This window comes from Rhamphochromis longiceps, linkage group LG15, assembly GCF_057381845.1.
Source record: "Rhamphochromis longiceps isolate RC_006_pf linkage group LG15, R_longiceps_female_GT1.1, whole genome shotgun sequence".
Lineage (NCBI taxonomy): Eukaryota > Metazoa > Chordata > Actinopteri > Cichliformes > Cichlidae > Rhamphochromis > Rhamphochromis longiceps.
In genome coordinates, this window is record NC_140571.1 from 8,689,370 (window position 1) to 8,709,496 (window position 20,127).

The 20,127-nt window shown below is 40.1% G+C and overlaps 2 protein-coding genes across 6 annotated transcripts in view; one reads left to right on the forward strand and one right to left on the reverse strand.

The window, feature by feature from the left end:
• Positions 1–7,766: 7,766 nt before the first annotated feature.
• Positions 7,767–17,700, reverse strand: LOC146652007 (E3 ubiquitin-protein ligase TRIM35-like). The gene is made up of 7 exons (XM_085383173.1): positions 17,528–17,700; positions 17,239–17,352; positions 9,782–9,877; positions 9,470–9,700; positions 9,349–9,371; positions 9,056–9,174; positions 7,767–8,905 (listed from the first exon to the last, which is right to left on the reverse strand). Exons 3-7 carry the CDS (start codon positions 9,854–9,856, stop codon positions 8,397–8,399), a joined length of 957 nt encoding a protein of 318 aa, XP_085239299.1. The 5' UTR covers positions 9,857–9,877; positions 17,239–17,352; positions 17,528–17,700; the 3' UTR covers positions 7,767–8,396.
• The window catches only part of eya4 (EYA transcriptional coactivator and phosphatase 4), a 54,050-nt gene continuing 50,547 nt past the window's right edge, over positions 16,625–20,127 (forward strand). For 4 of the 5 annotated variants that reach the window (XM_085383169.1, XM_085383172.1, XM_085383168.1 and 1 more), the window contains exon 1: positions 16,626–16,974. The gene's annotated coding sequence lies outside the window, so the exon portion shown is untranslated. Of the gene's footprint in view, positions 16,975–20,127 lie in introns of all 5 variants that reach the window. The other variant, XR_014907712.1, reaches the window with a different exon arrangement.

Sequence of the window (20,127 nt, forward strand, 5' to 3'; positions counted from 1 at the left end):
ACATTTGAATGTACTTACATACAATAGTTTTGTTGTAGTTTGTATTTCTTCTTCTTAGATCTTCTTAGATTCCTGGACTTTCCCATTGTTCTCAGTATTTCTCAATCCAGCGAGTCAATCAAGTCTCTTTTATGTTGGCCAAGAGAAACTTTCGATTGTAGTCAGTCGTGATCAATAATCAGAGGTTAATAGTCATTTTCGAACTACACGGCAGTGTAGAACCTTCTGTACCACATGTTAAAGGATTTAAATGAGTGTATGTATGTATTTGAGCCTGTATATATTGTGTGTGGGTTAGCAAAATTAAATAAAAAAATCAAACTTGTGCACCCAATTATAGTTTTTTTAAATTAATTAAAGATGTATGCTGTATAATCGTTTCACCCTCAAAAAAGGACAGTTTGCAGAAATCGTTCAAAGCCCCAAATTATAAGCTATATGACATTTATGATGAGTGTGTGTGAACATCTGACCACAACAGTACATAACACAACAAAGGGAACTCCCATTGATGATCAGTACTGCTCCTATATGTTTCATTTCAGTGTAAACCTCAGTGTCAGGTGATTTCCTTACAACAGAACAAAGAAAATGTTAGAAAATCTGTCTCCAGTCCACATGCTGTGACGCAACCATCTCCTGGCTTTAATTTAATATTTACTTCATAGTTATGACAGTTTCCTGACGGGGGTTAATAATTTTCACAGAACTAAGAAATAAGAGCACGAAACAAACAAACAAAAAACTAAGAACATTATTTGAGCAAATATTTCTATTAAACAGCACAAACTGAAAAAAAAAACTATCTCATTTCAGTGTAGAAAATATGTGCTCTATAATATATATTATAGCATGCATGATGGATGCTTTTTTTTAGATGTGTTAGTGCATATACATTAGACAGAATCTGAATGCCCATGAACTGATTTTCTCTCCCCACAAACAAAAGGTTCCTTTTTTACACTTCTTCCTACATCTAAAGCTCTGCTTTAAAGTAGAAGTAAACATAAGTAAAGTCAGTTTGATATGTTACTTTTCCCCGCAAAAGAGAGGAAATGATGGGGAGAGAGAAAATGTTCGGCAGGTTAGCTGAAAGAGCATTCCCAGGTGTGACCACAGCATTCCCTCTGTACATTTTAGCAGACCAATGTGTGTGTGTGTGTGTGTGTGTGTGTGTGTGTGTGTGTGTGTGTGTGTGTGTGTGTGTGTGTGTGTGTGTGTGTGTGTGTGTGTGTGTGTTTGAGGTTTGCTTGCAGCCAAACTGGAGCTGAACTTCATTCCTCCAGCCAATAACAACAATTTTAAACTCAAACGCACACACACTGACACACAAACACAGACTTTGTTAAACACATTTGCACGTTGTGAGGTGACAAGTGAGGGTGAAAATGATTTTCATTTGAACACGCAGCTTTCGACGTTTAATTATGGGTAACTTGTCCTTGGAACTTTCTCAGTGTGCACTGGTAAAAAAGCAAATGGGTGGTTTGTGTTGTTGTGTGAGCGAGTGTGCAGCGGTGAGTGTGTACGATGCCTTAAAGCGTTCCTGACAGTGTGTTAGGACATTAGCTCGGTTTCACTTTTTTCTTCTCTTAATCCTCGCTCTTTTGGCTTCAGGTTTGAATGAAAGAAATTTGGCTGATTATGTGCTTGAAATGTGTCTGCGTCATGACAACCAGAGCTAAAATATGGAGTATGTGCTTGTATAAATGCATGAGCTTGTGTGGTTAATTGTGTGTGTATTTGTGTGTGTGTGTGTGTGTGTGTGTGTGTGTGTGTGTGTGTGTGTGTGTGTGTGTGTGTGTGTGTGTGTGTAATGCGAGCCTCTTTGTGTCACAGCAGTTGGCAGATAGAGGGGACTGAGTTACCCATGCTCCTTTGGGGCATCTACATTATAGAGTGCTGCCTGGGGCACTGCAGCGGTGTGCATAGGTGTGTGTATGGGTGTGGATGTGCATACTCATCTCCTGGTAAGGAAACATGGTGGTTCATGCATGGGGAAAGAAAGATGGCAGCCTGTGGTAGAAAAAGAGGTAAACGTGAGTCTATCATATGTAAGATAGTAACCCACAGTAAGAGCAAACCAAGAAAAAGGCACTGAAATAAAAACAGAAAAAATAGCACAGAAACACAGGGAATAATACTACATATTATTTCTTTTTGGAAGTAAATTTGCTTTCATTCTGTATGCTTAAAATCCTTATTTGTAAGATCTGCTGTTATAAACAGAGTGGCAATAATACTAAACCCTGACTGGCCTGTGCACGACTTTCACTAATGCCATCTTAATCCTCCTGTTTCATTGTAGTTTCATTATATGGAAATCCAAGTAAAACAGTTGACAACATTGCAGAAAGAGAAACTTGTTACTGAATTGTGGTAAAACATCAATAAAGTTAATTCTGACAGCAATCTTAAAGCTGCGCAAATTATTATGTTTACATTGGCGGTACATCAGATGACCAATGTTTAATGTGGAATGCATTTACTAATTGCTAATTTGGCTTCATAGCCTGTAACATTACTGTTTTGTAATCATTCTCATCGCGTTCATCCAGCATCTAGGATGGTGGGGGGGTGAAAGGTATCGTATGCCATTGGTGTACCACAAGAAATGAAAGACATAATGCGCAGTTAGAGATCTAAACAGCTGCTGCTCAGGAAGTAAAGCTGAGAGTTCATTAATAGCAAGGTTGGTGTTTGGTCTCTGCACACCGAAGTGATCTTAGGCAGGACTCATTTTTCTTTCAGATACAGTGAAAATGCTTTTAACAAGAATCCTGCTTTATTGTTAAAGTAAGTCATGCATTACTTGTTTACGCTCTGCTGCGATCAGTCGGTTGTTTAGTTCACGGTATTCCAAACAGATCTATTGCCAACAGGGAAGTTGGGAAGTTTACCTCTGATGAACAAGGTGTTTCTTATCTCTCTCATCCACGATTTTAAATACTGATACTTATATATTAACAAATAGCTAATATTGACCGATATATCGGCAGAGCTCTAAATACATCCATCTGTTTGAGTGTGAAAAGAGATGTGTGAATGGCTAAGTGTGGCTTGAAATGTGAAGCACTAGATATTAGTACTCTAATGAAAAATTGTACTGACTACATGAAATAAGTATGTTTTGTTACACTGTAAGTGTAAATAAAGATAAGGTAGATTTTAATGGAATACTTATTTGGGAAAATACTCGGCCTGCCTTGTTAGGCTGAAAACAGCAGCAGCTGCTGGATGGGATCTAACAGATGGTACAGGTACATTGCTAAGACACACACACTCTGCTTGCATGATGCAATGCATCACATTGCACACTCTATGCACACCCTACCTGTAGCATAACCTGCGAATGAACACAAATGAGATATAATGGCAGTTTTACATATCCGTCATCTAACTTTCTCCCCATTCTCTCTTTGAGACTTGTTCTCTCACTGTCCCTCCTCTGTTCACCAACTCCATTCAGCCTGACCTTGTTATTTGAATGAGAGGAGTGGACCACCCTGGGGAGGAATAGGGGAGATCACATTACCCCCAAAAATGTAGAGGGCCTACAAAAGAGCCATGAGACATCAGGGTGAGGGAAAGAGGGCAGCAGTGAGAGAGAGAAATAGGAGAGCACATGAAAGAGTGCATTAGTGAGAGGGAGAGAGAGAGAGAGAGAGAGATTGATTGGGATGAAGAGATGAGGGGACGGATAAAGAGAGGTGGAGGTGAGATCAGAGAATGGCTGAATGTGGAAAAACACTTCTTTTTATTATAACAGTCAAAGCTTGTATATGTACAGGACTTCCACCTGCCTTCTGAATATGATTGAAAGTGTATATTCAGTCTTTTTCATTCAACCTGCCATTATTTTTTCTGTTTTGGCCATTATTTGCAACCAACTTCCTGAAATCTAGAAAAAAATCAGACCATTACAGAGGTTTTGATCAATCTCCGACGACCCAATTTAATTCTATTTTTTATCCAGGTTGTCCATTTCTGTCAATTCTTCTAAACATTTGGCTTCACATTTGACTTCACAGTGATCTCTCTTAAAAGAACCAAAGCATTTTTATTGCTTTATGTCTACTTCCTGGACTGGAAATACTGTTAAAGTAATCTTTGTAGTAGGTAAAAAAGATGCAACCTATAGGACACAGGATTACTAACTTACCAAGCTTACTGCTCTGTGGCTTTCGACTGCAATGTAAAATTATTCCTGATATGTAAGAATGCATATTGTGCTTTCTCTGCCCGTTAGATAGATCGATCCTTCATTAATCATTTGCAGGAAATTACATTGCCACAGCAACTACAACACGGACATAACACCACATATCCCAAACAGCAGAACAATATAAATTCCCAATAAAGTTTGTAACATATAAATGAATAAAACTGTCAATCACTAATATTTGCCAGCAGGGAAATATGCAGATAAAAATATATACTTATTTTTCTATAAACAGTCTTATCACAGTGGGTATGAAGGACCTCCTGGGATGCTCAGAGTTGCAGTCTTCGACTGAAAATGCTACTGTTGACAACCTGAAGGGTATGAAGTAGATGTGCAGGGGAGGTCATAACTGATTTCAGCTCCTAGAGCATTCATCTCTCCATAAACTGCTGGACTCTCTTCTCTTCAGACCTGACTACATAGCCAGGATTCTTGATAAGTTTTTCTATTTGTTTCCTGTCTGATGTGCAGATACCTAATCAAACAGAGCATCCTTTTATTTAAAATCCTGCAAACCACACTATATTGGATGTTAGAGCTAATGTATACCTGTTGATTCAGGACATATATTGCTACAATATTCTTCTGTATGACCCTGTAATTTATAGGTATGAATGTAGGCTAATTATGGAAGAGATAAGGGTATTCTCAAATATAAGTCAACCATTGAATTTCTCATAAGTTAACTGAGCTTCTTTCCTCTCACAGAAGTAAATCAATCTTTCAGGAAAGCTGCAGCTTCCAATACTTGTCCTTAGGGGGCGCTGTGGGTCAGGACTTTGGGGATTTTTTGGAGAGTCTAACTCTTCCTTTCACTTTCATTGACATCTAATGATAATTATAACTTGGGTCACATCAGGGGGACATACACACACACACACACACACATAGGTTCACTAACCACACGCACACACTGCCTGGTTAAAAACATGAAGACATTAGCAGTAACTTGACGCTGAGTGAGTATTGATCTAGTCTCAGGGGGCTTAGAGAGTGAGAGAACACCAGACAGCACTTTATCAGAGCACTTGAATATCGCAGCTCAACGAGCGTTAAGTGTGTGTATTAGTGTGCGCCTTTATGTTACAGATAGGAAGAAGCAACATTTGCAAAACAGTTTGTTAATCATTTATTACGGGGTGAAAGTCCAGTCTCTTAAAGTCTAGCATCGTTTTAGTCAGAGAAAGATTTTATTTGGCACTAACTTTCTTTCATTGCTACATTTTACTCAGATTTTCTAATAAATTATTACTTTCCTCTCTTGCATCACTTTTCCTCCCAGTGTCCTCCTGTGAGGTCCTGACTGGCATGTTCAATCTGCATCTATAACATTATACAGACCAGACTGAGGAGCAATCAGGCCTGTGTGTGTGTGTGTGTGTGTGTGTGTGTGTGTGTGTGTGTGTGTGTGTGTGTGTGTGTGTGTGTGTGTGTGTGTGTGTGTGTGTGTGTGTGTGTGTGTGTATCAGACCAGTGGGGAGTTCATGATTATGACCGCTGAGGACACGTACTGCTCAGATTCTTCTCGGTGATTGCCTCCAAACGAAACATAATGCAGGAGAGAGAGAGAGATGACAACATCCTATACTCGGAGTCTTGTTTCTTGAAGATATCCAGACCACAATAACAAGAGTAAAAAGTGACCAAGAAGGACCTGAAAACAAGGAGCAGATGGAAAAACAACCGCATAAGAGTGCACACGTGTGTTTCCATGCTCATGCTCATTTATCTATATATTACTTTATGTACACTGACTGCTGTGGTGTTTTCAGTAACTGTAGCGTGTGCATACAGGTTGTTGTGCGTATAGCTGTTTTTCTTATTCCACCACTTATTTTAACTGATTTGTATGTCCATCATCTATCCATTTGTGCACACTGAGCAAAGGTTTGCAAGCTCTTAATGAAAAAAAAGTCAGTTTTTAATAATACTGTGAAAAAATTAGAAAAACAGATATTTGCTCCCATTTATAGTGCATATAATTAAGCTGTTCTGTGGATTCCGGCTTTTTCTATGTGTCTTAGTTCTCTTTGTGTAGTTTGAGCCTGACTCAGTGAGTCTGGGACTACACACGGCTCTGTGGAGACCATACTGTCTGTTGCTGAACTTCTTCTTGTCGCTCAAGCTACACTACAAGGGCAAAAGTAATGGACCACTTACATTGCACTTATAGGAACTGCCTAGCCATGGAATCCATGCCATGAAGCTCCCAGTGCACAGTTTTTATGCTGATAACAATACCCGCTCTGTAACTTTGTTGCTGAGTCTGCACTAATACGACTTGATACTTGAATGGCAATATTAGCATCATATTACAGTATCACTCTTGTATTTGCTGAGCTCTTTAGAATGACCCATTCTTTTGCAAATATTTGTAAAGGCACAGTGTATGGTTAGGTGCTTGATGTTGTGGCATTGGGACCAGGATTCAAAGATCAAGAGGTGTGGCCTAGTACTTTTCAATACTTTTATAAGGCATTTTATTCATATAGTGTATTCAGGACCAACCTGCATGTTTGAGGTCATTTCCATGTTGCAGACTGAATCTGAGGTCACTCAAATGATACCTGATGGTATTACATGATAAATAATCTAAATCTCCACAAGGGCTCTTTAGAAAATTGGCACAGTATTGCACATTTGCAACTCTTTCATCACCAACTGAGCACATACACTGAGACACACTGTCATCTCCTCAGAAGCCAAGCCAAGTGTGACTACAGAGGCGCTGGTCCGAAGTACTATAGATCTTATGTCTCCAACCTCAGGGCAGTTGGCACATCTCTCCCCTCCCTTTGCTCGTCTCGTTTGTTTTCTTTCTATTCCCATCTAAACTTGTGACCTGCTTACTGTTACCACTCCTGCTCGGAGCCGTGTTGTCAATCTCATAAACATCATTGCTCCACTTTTGATATCTTTGTCCTGCTTCATTAGTTCGGTGCTTCTTTACCTCTGACCTGTGCGCAGTGATTTATGAACAGCACACTCACATAAAGTACCTACATGTTTGAATCCCATGTACAATATACACACAACGATTATATTTATGTCCCTCTTAATTTATTTAAGGAAATTAACTGGTGCTAAAAAAAAATTATTGATTTTCTCTGTAATGTTTTGGGACAACACTAATGTCCACGAACTTACAAAAACAACGGCTTGAGCTTTGAAAGTTCTCAGATTTGATTTAAAGAGAAATTCATTTAAAATAACATTTGACATATTCTGCTCAGTGGCTCAGTTCTCTGTTCAAATATCAAATGATTGATTATTTAAAGGGGATTTTGAGAGAGAAAAACAGTTGCTACACTTTTAAAGAAATTGACTGTGTAGGGAAAACAGTGTGAGTAAACAACAACAACAACAACAACAACAACAAACCATAGAGGAAACACATTTTTATTCCAGAAATTGAAATTTGACACAATTGAGTTTGCAGTAAGGTTTGTACATTTACAAATCAATTTTAACTCAGTAAATATGAACAATATACTGATGATTAAAACAACTTTCAAAATAGCAAAAGCAAAATTCCCTTCATATAAATCTGAAAAATACACGTTTCTCAAATTAAAGTAATTCAAACATAATTCCCTCACAACCACAGTTAAGCAGGCTTGTCAGTCATTCTCCATCTCGAACCTTCATTAGCTCTGACAAAAGCAGACTCACACTCGTGTAAAACATGCAGAGGAGTCCAGACTAAATGAAGCCGTATGCCCCGTTCTTCCATTCTTCCCTTTTCTCCCTCAGTGTTTTCTTCTCTCGATCCCTTTTCTCTTTTAATTTGGCCCCTCTGTTTGTTTTTCTTCATTCTTTCATTAGTTGAAAAAACATAGCAGGCATTCCAGCTGTAATACCACCGAGATTCAGTATCAGCACGGCTGTGGATTCATACATGGGAGTGTTTTAGTGGTGAAAAGACTGAAAAAGAGAGCGAGATTGTCGTACACTATTGTCATGTGGTATTACCTCATAACCATTCATTCATGTACTCTGTATACATGTAGACCGATATTAGCCACAATATGGGGCATTGTGGAAATACTGTATATCTATTACATTCAATCACTGAAAATTTTGGTTACATTGTAAATATCCACAACATTACAAAAAAGAGAGTTTCAAATGAGTCCTTATTTTATGAGGACTTTGTAGTTTTGCAGAATGTCTATTTTACTTGTGTTATCCCTACTGACAATTCAGGTGGAAGAATTTTTGTCTTACCGCGAAAGTATGGAAAGAGTTTTTCGGTAAAAGTGTATCTGATGGTACGTACGGGCACTTTCCAGCCAAGGTCAAAAAATGATAGTATTCCTTTGTCATAATCTAAGTTCACTCTGACCTTCTGAGGAAATGAATCTTCCATTACCTGTTTGTCAATGTCTTCTGGTGTAAGTTCAAACAGAATGTTAGCGCAAATACACACATAGATGCCCCAGATCTTTTTAGAATAAGAAACACTGGTTCGAGCAGCCACACCAACAGTCCAGTAACCATCTACCTCTACATCCCAGCTGTGCTTTCCAGAACTAAAGCCTTCATATCCAAGAATATCTGAACCATCCAGCCTTTCAGGGTTTTCAGGAAATAATGTAGAATCACATGATGTTAGACTTGTCAAATGTTCTGATACAGTCATTCCCTGGGAGCAAGTGTTGGGATCCATAACTACAGGAGCTATTAGGTAAAGAAATAGAAATAAAAGGTTTTAGTACAACACCCTGTTCTTTTACTTAATGAAAACATTCAACAGGTACTTGCAAAAGTCCCAGGTACTTCAGATATAAGGTCAAAAAGGGGAGTCAGAAACAACAATATTTTGCTTACTGTATTGGATTAGAGTCTTCATTTTTATCCAGACTGAGAAGAGCAGTTTCCCAAGGTGTTTGGCCTCATCGATCAGAGCTCCTGATGGAGTGACTGGATCTGAGAGTGTGCACTGAGATCTGAAAGAATGGCCAAACAAAACAAATCAAATGCACCGCCGTTGATTTTTATTTGATTTATTTATTTATTTTGCCTTTTTGTTCACATGTAGTCACTCAAAGAGAAGTGAGTGGTTATGATGGACGGATTTTCAAACTTGAATACATCATTAACCAGCAGTTTCTTGTACTTACCGCTCCATAGTGGATTCGATGTTCTATCAAATAAAGAGGAAAGAAATTATTTTTAAAATCTGTACTTCAGATTTTGTTAGATGGCAAAATTTAAATCAAAAGTATTGATTACCACATATACCATCATAAATGCCATGTCTCCAGCTTTCATCTCCCCCTCTAAGGTTTTGATTTTGTCTCTAAGTGAGGAGATCTCAGCAGTCATGTTTACAATCTTCAGGTTCATTGTCTGACTCTTGAGTGCTGCCTCCTTCCTCACTGCATCTATCCTCCCAGCTTCCTCTGCTCTCAGGAACTGGTAAAGCTTCTGAAACTCTCCTTTGATGGTCTTCTCTGTATCCTGGGCCTGGAGCTGAGGAGAAACACAATTCTGATGGAAGACAAGATACAATGTTTGCTTTAGCTTCAATAGCATTGTATGTCTGTAACTTACCTTAATGTGGTTAGCCATTTTATCATATCTGAGTTTTTCTGCTTCAAACGTCCCCAGTTTGCTCTTTAAGTGCATCACCTCAATCTTGATTTTAGTCTACAAATAAAGTGAATAATTATTACATAGTATACGGGGGATCACTTAGTTAGATTTCACTCAGATTATTTACAAAACATTTGTTAACTTTTGTTAACTACCAAATTAAAAACAAATATCCATGGACTGCTTACTCTGTGCTCTTCTGCTGCTTCGTTGATGGGGACACAGTTGTGTTTCTTATGTTGTTTAGAGAGACTAAACTTAAGGCTTGACAATAACGCTCCCCTGAGTTTTGTTTAAAAAACTAAGGAAGCACAAGGTGCCAGACTTCCGGCCTGCAGGCCACATATGGCAGTTAATAATGTCAATTGTTAATGGCCCAATTGTTATTGGCTCTGCTGAGAATCCATGCAGGTAGGGATGGGACTTTATTTTGAGGGGCACACCATGTGGCCAATCACATGCAAAGAAAGACTTGGCTCATACCATTATGTAAAAGAAGGAAGGAGATCTGTGTTCTCCAAAAGTTGATTCTGTTCATCTGAATGTAGCGTTTTGTGGGAGAAACGTTTCGTCACTCATCCAAATGACTTCTTCAGTCTCAGCTGACTGCAGGTTTCCCCAATCTTATAAACAGTACATTTGCATAATGACTGAAACCGGCCCACTGAAGGAACAATGGGCTGGGAGGTCAGTTACTTCATCATGATTATGCAAATTCTCATGACCATTGATCAACAACCACTGATCAATGGCCATGAGTACCATTCACAGAGAGTTGCGGAATGCCTGCGATCACAGCATTATAAGATGGTGAAAGATGTACCCTCAGGCCCCCTCCTCAATTCAAAGATGGTCTTTCCCTTTTCAAGTAAATGGCCTCCTTGACTCTGCGAGCGTTCCTCCCTGTCCAGGATGTGTACATCCTCATCATTGAAAGAGTGTCCACTGGCCTGTAGGTTTAGATAGACTGCAGAGTCCTGGCTTGACAAGGTAGCTCTTCTGTGTTGTGCCATCTGCTTCGCCAGAGGTTGTTTGGTTTCTCCAGTGTATAAATCCTGGCAATCCTCCTGGCACTTAACAGCGTACGCTATGTTAGTCTGTTTGTGTCAGGGGACGCGATCCTTGGGGTGGACCAATTTTTGGTGCAGCGTGTTTTGGGGTTTGAAAGCCACAGAGACCCGGTGTTTAGAAAAAATGCATCTCAACTGCTCCGATAATCCTGACACGTACGGGATCACTACAGGTTTTCGCTTAGTCAATGGCTAAGAGAAAACCTGTAGGCCTGAATGGGCACTTAAATCCGTTTCTAATTCTTAACTTGTTTGATCTGCTGCTCACCACAAACAAGCACAAGGACTTTTTGGACTTTTAATTGTTTTGCAGCTTTTCATACTGATAAAAACCTCCATTCATACTACACAAAATAATTAAGCAATAATTAGTTAAAACCTGTTGAACCCTAATGCCCCCGGTACCAGGCTAAAACATTTCAACAACCACCAAACAGCTAAAACAACTGAAGAGCAGGTAACCCGATTCCACCAAAAGATGTAAACAAAAACATGTATCTTTCACCGCTGTCTTGCTTCCACCATGATAAAATCACACGTTTTATTTATACTTATTTCATATTGTAAGTCATGTGCCATGTAAAGTGCCTTGAGGTGATTCTTGATCCAGTTTGGTGGTACATATATAAAAACTGAAGTGATTTAACATTAGAAATTCTGAAGCAGATACATACTGGGTAAAAGTCATGTATGGCTACGTAGAATCTGAGATCACATATTTTCCAAATTGATGATTAACTTACATCAAGTCACTGTTACAAGCAAAAGCACACCACCAATCATTTTCTTCCATTCTCTTCCCCCCACCAATCGTTTTTCTCATGGCCATGCATTTGCATGAAGGCACACACATAAGCTACATCCATCAGATTCTAGACAGTGAAAATTTCTAATGATTTGTCCTCTGACCACTGCAGCAGCTATCAAAGGCTAACTGTTTTAACATGACAGCACTCACCACCATGTGGCTACTACAGTTCCCGCTCTCCCCGCTCTACTTTAAAAAAAAAAAAAAAAGTGGAGTCTGTCTGTCCCCTCCCGCTTAATGTAACCAACTTGAGACATGGCATTGATTTGATTCAACTGTTGGGTTATCTACATCTCTCACACTACGCAGTGTGAGGTCAGTTACGCAGCTTTTCCCACTTACCTACAGGCTGGCGTAATTATTAGAGCAGGGTGCTGTGGTGCGACTGTTTCTATACTTAAATATTATGTCCATAACCATAAAACATTCAATCTACATAAAACCTAGTGTTCTGGATCTGGCCACAGTAGCATCCCAAGGGTGGTGCTGTAAAGCCGTCCAGAGCCACAATTAGATGGAGAGAGTTGGAAGAAATACTGGATGGTGGCCGGGACTGAACGAGAGCACAGCTGATGGTAAACTAATTTTGTTGGCCTGATACCCCTACCCAATACACACACATACACACAAACCACATGCTTCTAAGTGAAACACAGACACTGCACTGTGCTTTCACACATGAGAGTAGCCTCTCGAGCCTCTGAATGTAGGACGAAATCACACACTTTCCTGCTCTTTCCATCTTGCTTCTCAGCTGCTCTAACACACACTTGATCTCCATCTCAGCGAGTAAGGCATATGCTCCATCATCTGCCTCCAGGGACAAAAGACTAAATACTGGGAAGTAGTTCAGTGAGACACCAAGTGTTGGAGAAAAGTGTTGTATGATATTTGAAATGTGTTTGGAGACTTTGGAGAACATTTTTGATACATTATATATATTACAAAATCTCATAGCATTTTTTTTAGACCTCTAAAGCTCATCTCAGCTCATTAAAATGACATAATTAGACGTTAGACCTTCATGCATGCAAAAAGGTGTAACTGTAAACTGACCTCATTTAGAATCCGCAAATCCATTAACATGCAAATCATTCCTCGCCTCTGTAAACCCTACTCACAAGTTCTCTTGTGATGGGCTACACTGCTGAAGTGTGTGTTTTGTTAAGCGGGAGAGGGCCTTATTAGTAAGGCCTTATCAGTGCCTTATTAGTAAATCAGGAAGTCTGTAACCCAGCTAGGGCACCGTTCTGGTGGGTCAGAGGAGAGCAAAGACCTCATGTCCATCCCCTCCTGCCTGGCCATGCAAATCACACACTACATTTCTTTCAAGTGCAACTGTTCTCCCTGGATATGTCTTCTTCTTCTGTTCAGTGCACAATAAAACTCACCTCAAGGTGCTTTATTATTGCAGGGTAGAGACTCAACGAAAATAAAGAGAAAACTTTTTAGATGACCAAAAATGAATAAACACTTGGCGACAGTGGGAAAGAAAAACTCCTTTTTAAGAGGAAGAAACATCAGATAAAACAAGACCAGGGAGGAACAACATGTGCAATGACCAGTTGGGGAGGAGGGGGGGAAAGAGCAGAGAAAGACGGGAGAAAAGACTTGACTCACATTAAGAAGGTGAGTTTAATAACTGTAAATATTCTTAAGATAAATGTGTCAGAAACTTTCACTGTCTGAATGCAAACTGTTATTTTTTTAATGATTAACTAAGTTAAAACAAAACAAAAATAAATTTTGAGGAGCAATGTAACCAGAGGAGCAGCTCTGCAGCAGGGCATTACATGAATTTACGACGTGTGAAATGTTTCCTTTGTTCTTCCCTGTGGCAGCTTGCTCCGGGCAATTACAGAAGGCAGTGACCTGAAGTGAGATCATTACCCCCACAACCTATCATCAGCCCACATCATTTTTGTCCAGTATGATATGATTGACGCAGGAAAACTTTTCATATGCTCTTTATCAGCTCTTGCAGTAACACGGGGTTGGTGGTAACATGAAAGTAGCTTTTGCCTTCTGCGTTTCCACCTTAAATAGCTGTTAGAAGTGTAATTTATCATCATGTTTTCCCAGTATTGTGGTAAAATCTTACACCGAGCCGTGGCACCTTGCCAAAGTCTAAATTGCTCCACACTTCTTCTGTTTTTTTCTGGGCACTCGGCCCCTGAAATAAACTCCATTTGCCATTCCATTTTGCAAACCAATTTGAGATGTAGGGTGGGGGCAGGAAAGGGAGAGGTATAGGTTAGCTGTAGTAATAACCATAAATCACCTCTGAAATGCTGCCATGTCACATGCCACACTGCACCACTAATGACCGGACCCATCTTTCACTGGGTATTTTTATCTGTGTGCCCTGACACTCGACTTCTGGAATCGTCCTCTCGTTTTACGTCGTCAGCACCTCGGCCAGGACTGAGCACAAGTTCCTCACATATCTATAAATACCAGCCAGCTAAATGGCATTTTCTCTCAACCCACCCCCTGCTTGGCAAGAACCGGGAGCTCTGTGACTTGGCACACAGACTCACAGTCCTACGCCACGAAACATCTTGGGGCTTAGCCCCCCCGCACCCCACCCCAGCGTCACCCTCCAGAGAACAGCTGGCCAAAAAAATAGATCCATCTGCCACTGCCTTCAAATTCCAAAGTGGTCTCAGTTTAATTGAAAAAGCGTCAATCGGGCTTCACAAAATCGTGTAAAACATGACAAATATCGGCACTGCGGCTCTGCTTTAGGCCGCCTGTTGGATTAACTCTTTAGACTGCTGATGTAGCTGAAGCATTAACATACCGTACGTCAGCGCATGTCGGCTCATACGCACAGGCAGTCTCACACACACCAAGAGGAACACACAAACACCTGTACATGCTTCCTTTGTGCAGAATGTTCTGCCAAGTTTTTTAAGCTTGCTGACATGCGGCACTAGAGACTGCAGTTCAGCAACAGCTTCTTGCTATTCTGGGATGTGTCACAGCACGAGGTTTTAATTCATTCTGCCAGAATGTGTCAATCACTTAGCGGCGGGGTCCAGGCCCGGGTTCTGCTGCTGGACTGAGAAGCAGGAAGGCACAACAGGCTAGGCCTTATTAAAGGAGTCAAACAAGGATTCAGCTAAACTGTGCTATTCATAGACTTTCTTCAGAGGTGGGGTGTTAGAGGGGGCGAGGGGGTAGCACAGGTAAAACAGACTGACACGTGCACAACAACAAGTTGGCTGTTTACATAGTTTAAACTAGGTGACAAATAAGAAAATGAGACTGATATTTCCAAGTGTTTATATTAAAAGAGAGTGGGGGTACTAGTCACAGAGCACTGTGCTTCACCTCCTTTCAAGATAACACTCTAAGTCTATTTTATAAAGCATTTTTTTCTAATTGCTGTGTATTTGAGAGAAAATGCAACTACAGCTTTCTCTTTCTTCTGCCATCAGGGTACCATTTGCCATGCAAGTTCCTGTACACAAGCCATGCCAAGGGTTTGAATTTGACCCACCCAATGCGGTGCCAAAACACACATATCAGTCATCATGCGATGTCATGCCAGCTACAAATGGCATCAAATGACTTTGCACTACTTATCCTGTCCAATTCCACGTGATAAATGATGAAAAAGTTAAATTGTGCAGTAGTGTGACTTTGGAAGATGACAGACCTCATTTCTGTGCCCTGTCATTTGGTGATCACTGTAAAAAATAAACATTGTGAAAGCGGCTATGAAACTTAATGTGAGATACGTCTTTCCTTTCTTACCCACAAACACAAAGAAAGATATTTACTTCCATTAGAAGGTATAGTTTTGGTAAAGGGCTGCTCCCACTTTCCTGCCTTTTCTTTAGGGCGACTTTGACTTTTTGTCTCTGGGATTGCCAGTTAAACTGCCAGCCAGTCCAACAAGGAAATTTTTTTTTGTTTTTTAGTGTTTGTGCAAAGCATTTGAAACCACAGAAACTTTGGCTCTTTTCATCTTACATAATATTACCAAGAAAACTTTGCACATAAACAAAAATTGTGTGTTTGTGAGTGTGTGTATGCGAGGGATAGTAAAAGAAAGTAGTGGAAAGCATTTTTCACTTTCTTGTATCTGTGTGTGTGTGTGTGTGTGTGTGTGTGTGTGTGTGTGTGTGTGTGTGTGTGTGTGTGTGTGTGTGTGTGTGTGTGTGGGCATGCGTGTGTGAACATTAACAGGATCTCTAAAGCAACAATCAGCGATCAGTCAGAGTGGTCGCTGACATCACGATCTTAAATAAATGACAGCATGGTAAAAGAGCGCTGATCCGAAGCCAGCGGGGCCCAACAGTCGGAGAATCTATAAGCCATAACAAACAATATTTCAAATAAACAGACCCCATGGCCAAGCCTGTCATCTTTCTGGGGCGTCTCCAAAACAGTCCTGTCTGACTTTACTCTCATGCTGTTTTCTGTTTGTTTTTTCGTTGCATCTCCAGCGTGTTTTCTGGCATCGTTGTCCTCTGTCTGATCCCCTGCCTGTAACTGTATACAGATTAACCACCACATTTTCCTTTGACGTGTTTGCATAAGTTTGCATTTTTGCCTTTCATGTTTACATATGTACTGTGTATTTTTAAAAAGCTGGCTTTCTATGGATGTTGTTTTTGAATATAAAAATACAGTAAAAAGTCTATATATACTTTTGCTATACAATTTTTTTTCTGAATCCTTTATAATACTGGATTAATGGACTAATTGGAGACCAGATAGATAGATTGATAGCTAGATGTTTTTGCTCCTGTGGGATATATAAAACTGTGAGCACATCATTTGGGCCAAACTATTAATAAGAAATCATTTTGGTCCCCTCCACCCCACCCCACTCTGAACCCCATTACTTCTTTGGACTCTTGCCCGGTAGTATCCGCATGGCAGCTGGACGCATGCGCAGGAGCAATCTTCAATAATGTCCCATACCTCTGAACTGCCTGGTGCTCAAACTTGGACGCGGACTGAAAATAATGTTGTTTCCCGCGGGGGCGAGCGTTCCGGTCACCGAAAGCGAGCCTCGGGACTCGTGTTTGAGTTTGTAAAATTGTTTTAAGGACTCTGAATAACTCATCGGCTTGTTTTTGGACTCTTGCTGATAATGGCAAGCAGTAGCTGAGTGTTTTGATCCCGGTCAGTGACAGCCTGCAGACGGCAGGGAGAGCTGTGTGGCGATCACGCAGTACTTGATTATGAGCGCTCGCAAGAAGTGAAGAGAATCTGGGAGCTGATTTCTCGCTGGGACGACAATAGGTTTAACACAGGTATGTTTAAACTAGTTTGTATTTTCCCCAGACGGCTGTGGCTTTATTATTAGACACTTAAATTGTAGGTCAGGTGGCAGAAGCGAGAAAACTGTCATAGTTTTGTTGAGTTTGATTAATTCCGATTTAAAAACATTTATATGAAAGAAAAACAACAACAATTCAGTAAAATGTATCAGTAACATTAAAATGAATTATCCTCCATCAAAGAGTGATAGACTCTGTCCAGTTTTCTATAATATTATTATTAATATAAGTCTTTACCTTACGTTATTGTTGTTGTAAGGCCAGTGCATGCCTGTTAATAACGCTGATGTGTTAAGTGTGTGTTCTCCGACTTCATCCCAGCCCCGGAATCACGGCACACCGATAGATTACCTGATATTAAACAAGTGGACAAAAAATAATAATAATAAAGATTTAGTGGTTGCTGTAATTTTTTGCTGAAACATGGCAATAAATGAACAGACAATTACGTCAGATCCTTCCCCGTAAAACTGAATAGTTGTGCAAAAGGGTTTTCTTATTAAAAAGAAAAGAATGATAAAATTACAGTGATTATTTTTTGGTGGTTATTGGTCACACATCAGTCTTTAACTGCAGGTCAGTGCGGTCCATCCTTTTTTCCCCTCTCAGTTTGTGGACACGTGAAGGAGTTTAGTCCCCTTGGTGTCCCCTCAGTTCTCAGTCTTCATCCCTCCGCGTGTCCATGGCTTTTTCTCTCCATCTCGGCTCTCATCCCACGTGGAGTTTGTGTTTATATTTGATATGTAGGAAATGGGAATCTTATACCACTGCCGGGCTCTCAGGGCTTGAATGGCCCCCGGCTATTGGCCTGCCTCTAACAACATGACAAGTTACACGCCGACTCAAAATCTGATAGGGGCCTACTGCGCCGTAATCCATACTGATTAGATTTCACACTAAGGGCTCATACTTAAACAACGCGCATTAATGCGCAAGATTTAGAGTGTGGAGAATTTTTGGAAAATTGTAAACTCCTGCACTGGCCTTCTATCTCATTTTACATTACGGCTCGGTCTAAGGATGATAATCCCACCAGAAATGTGAAATATTTAGGATTAAATATTTTAATGCAGCCAAAGGGGATTTTTAGTGGGTGTTGGCGTTTGCTAGTATATTTACATTTTTTTGTTTAAATGTTTTTTTTGGTTCTTTGTAATATCGGTTAATTAGAGGCCACCTTAAGGCATTAAATAATCCCGTATATAAACTGTATTTAACACGTCACATTTGTTTCTATTTATTCATTTTATTTTTCCTCTAGTGGGAGAACTCTAAGAGTATCCGTTTCATTATCTGGAAACTGTTTTATGTTGTTTAACCCTGACCCGAAACGGGGAGGGCTGCAAAACACACTGTTTTATCCCTTTTAAAATGACCAGAATAAAGAACAGCATCGCACTCTTACATTTTCCAAATCTTTTTTTGTACTTAAAAAAATGAACTCGTATATGCATATCGCATTGTTTATAGAAATGTTGCGTTAGGCCTAAACCTGCCTAGCATAAAATATTTTATTCTGATATGAAGATTTGAGTCTTCATATCAGAATAAAATATTGTATTTTTATTTATTTGTTTATTTTAACTTTTTAGGTTAAAAGCAAATGTAAATATTGACCATTTAAACGTCAGAGGCCTTAGGGGGTTTTTTTGGGGGGGGGGGAGGGGGGGTGTAAACAGTTTAAATTTTGCACAGACTAATCCTTAACTGGTAATCTTGGAAACTGCTCGTGTCATTTAAAGATCGATAGCTGCATATAAGCGATTGCTAAGACAGCGAGGTTAAACTCAAATTTAACATATGATTTTTCCCTGCAGCCACTCCGACCAGCAGCAGTCTGCGGTTTGTTCAACATTCTCCTTCCTTCGGCTTTTATAGCGTGAAATTACCGCGGTGTAGCTATTTGGTCCACTTTCTAACCCTCTGCCGTCCCATATGTGTTTCTTATGTCGCTGTCAATAGCCATAGTGAGAAATATAATTCTCTCTTCTGGGACGCCGAAGGAAATGGCAGGCACTATTGATTCCCTGTTTAGTGTCAGGTAACTGCTGGGTGGGTTTTAGGGCCGTGCAGGGCAGCTGGGGCAGATAGACAGCATCATTTAATAAGAATTAGTTCTGACATTAAAAAAAAAAAAAAGATCCCCTTTTAATCAGCAAAACTCCTTGTGGCTTATTTGTGCTATACTTTAATATAAAAAAAAACAACAACTAAGGAAAACTAAGACAAATGCTCCATTACAAGCATGAAGTAAACTTTGCTCTTTGTGGGTTTACTGCCCATCACGTTTCCGCTAAAGAAGAATAAATCATGAAGGGAAGGGTGAAACCCAGCCAGCTCGAATAGAAGGCTGATTATGTCCTCCACAAAGGTGAGAGAGAGAGGGCGGGAGGGAGAGAGAGGGTGGGGGTTGAGGGAAGCAGGGAGGCTTGGGCACAAATCAATTCACCTGAGAGACGCATTATTGTCTTCGGTTTCAGGCTAGGAGGAGCTGAGCGCTATGAAAAATTAAAAGGATGCCAGTTAGTTTAAAGGATCGAGCCAGAAAACTCCACAGTGCACACACATGCAAACACACTCGGCAACAAAACACTGCGCAGACTGAAGAACAACTTGGAGTGCCCCAATTTTGTGCTCATACCTGTCCATATTTTGGGAAAAACATTTTAGACCCTGATCAGTCTTTGTGGTAAAAGTAAACAAATCCCTTGTATCTGTCTTTTAGAAAGAGCAACACACTTGTATGCACATTGTAGTATTCATGATTACAGTCAAAAAGTGTTACAGTAAAATAAAAAGTGTATTTTGATGGAGAACTTGAGATAGGTACAGTTAGTGGCACTCTTTACCACATTGCTGGGAACAACAGATCTAATGACGGGGAGGACCTTTGTGTTTGCAGGTTGTGTGTGTGTGTTTTTGCAGCTTATTCTTTTTTCTGACGCCTTTTGCGCAACATACCAGAAAGGAGCCATTCAGTGTCACCCTGTTGGGATAATGGCACCTTTTTCCATTGTTTTGTTTTGTTTTTTTGCAGTCCTTTGTTGCCGCGTCACTCCGTGCATGACAGTAGCGACAACAAGACGAGGACGCATTGTAGCTTCTGTCCTCATCTGGCTGATCGCA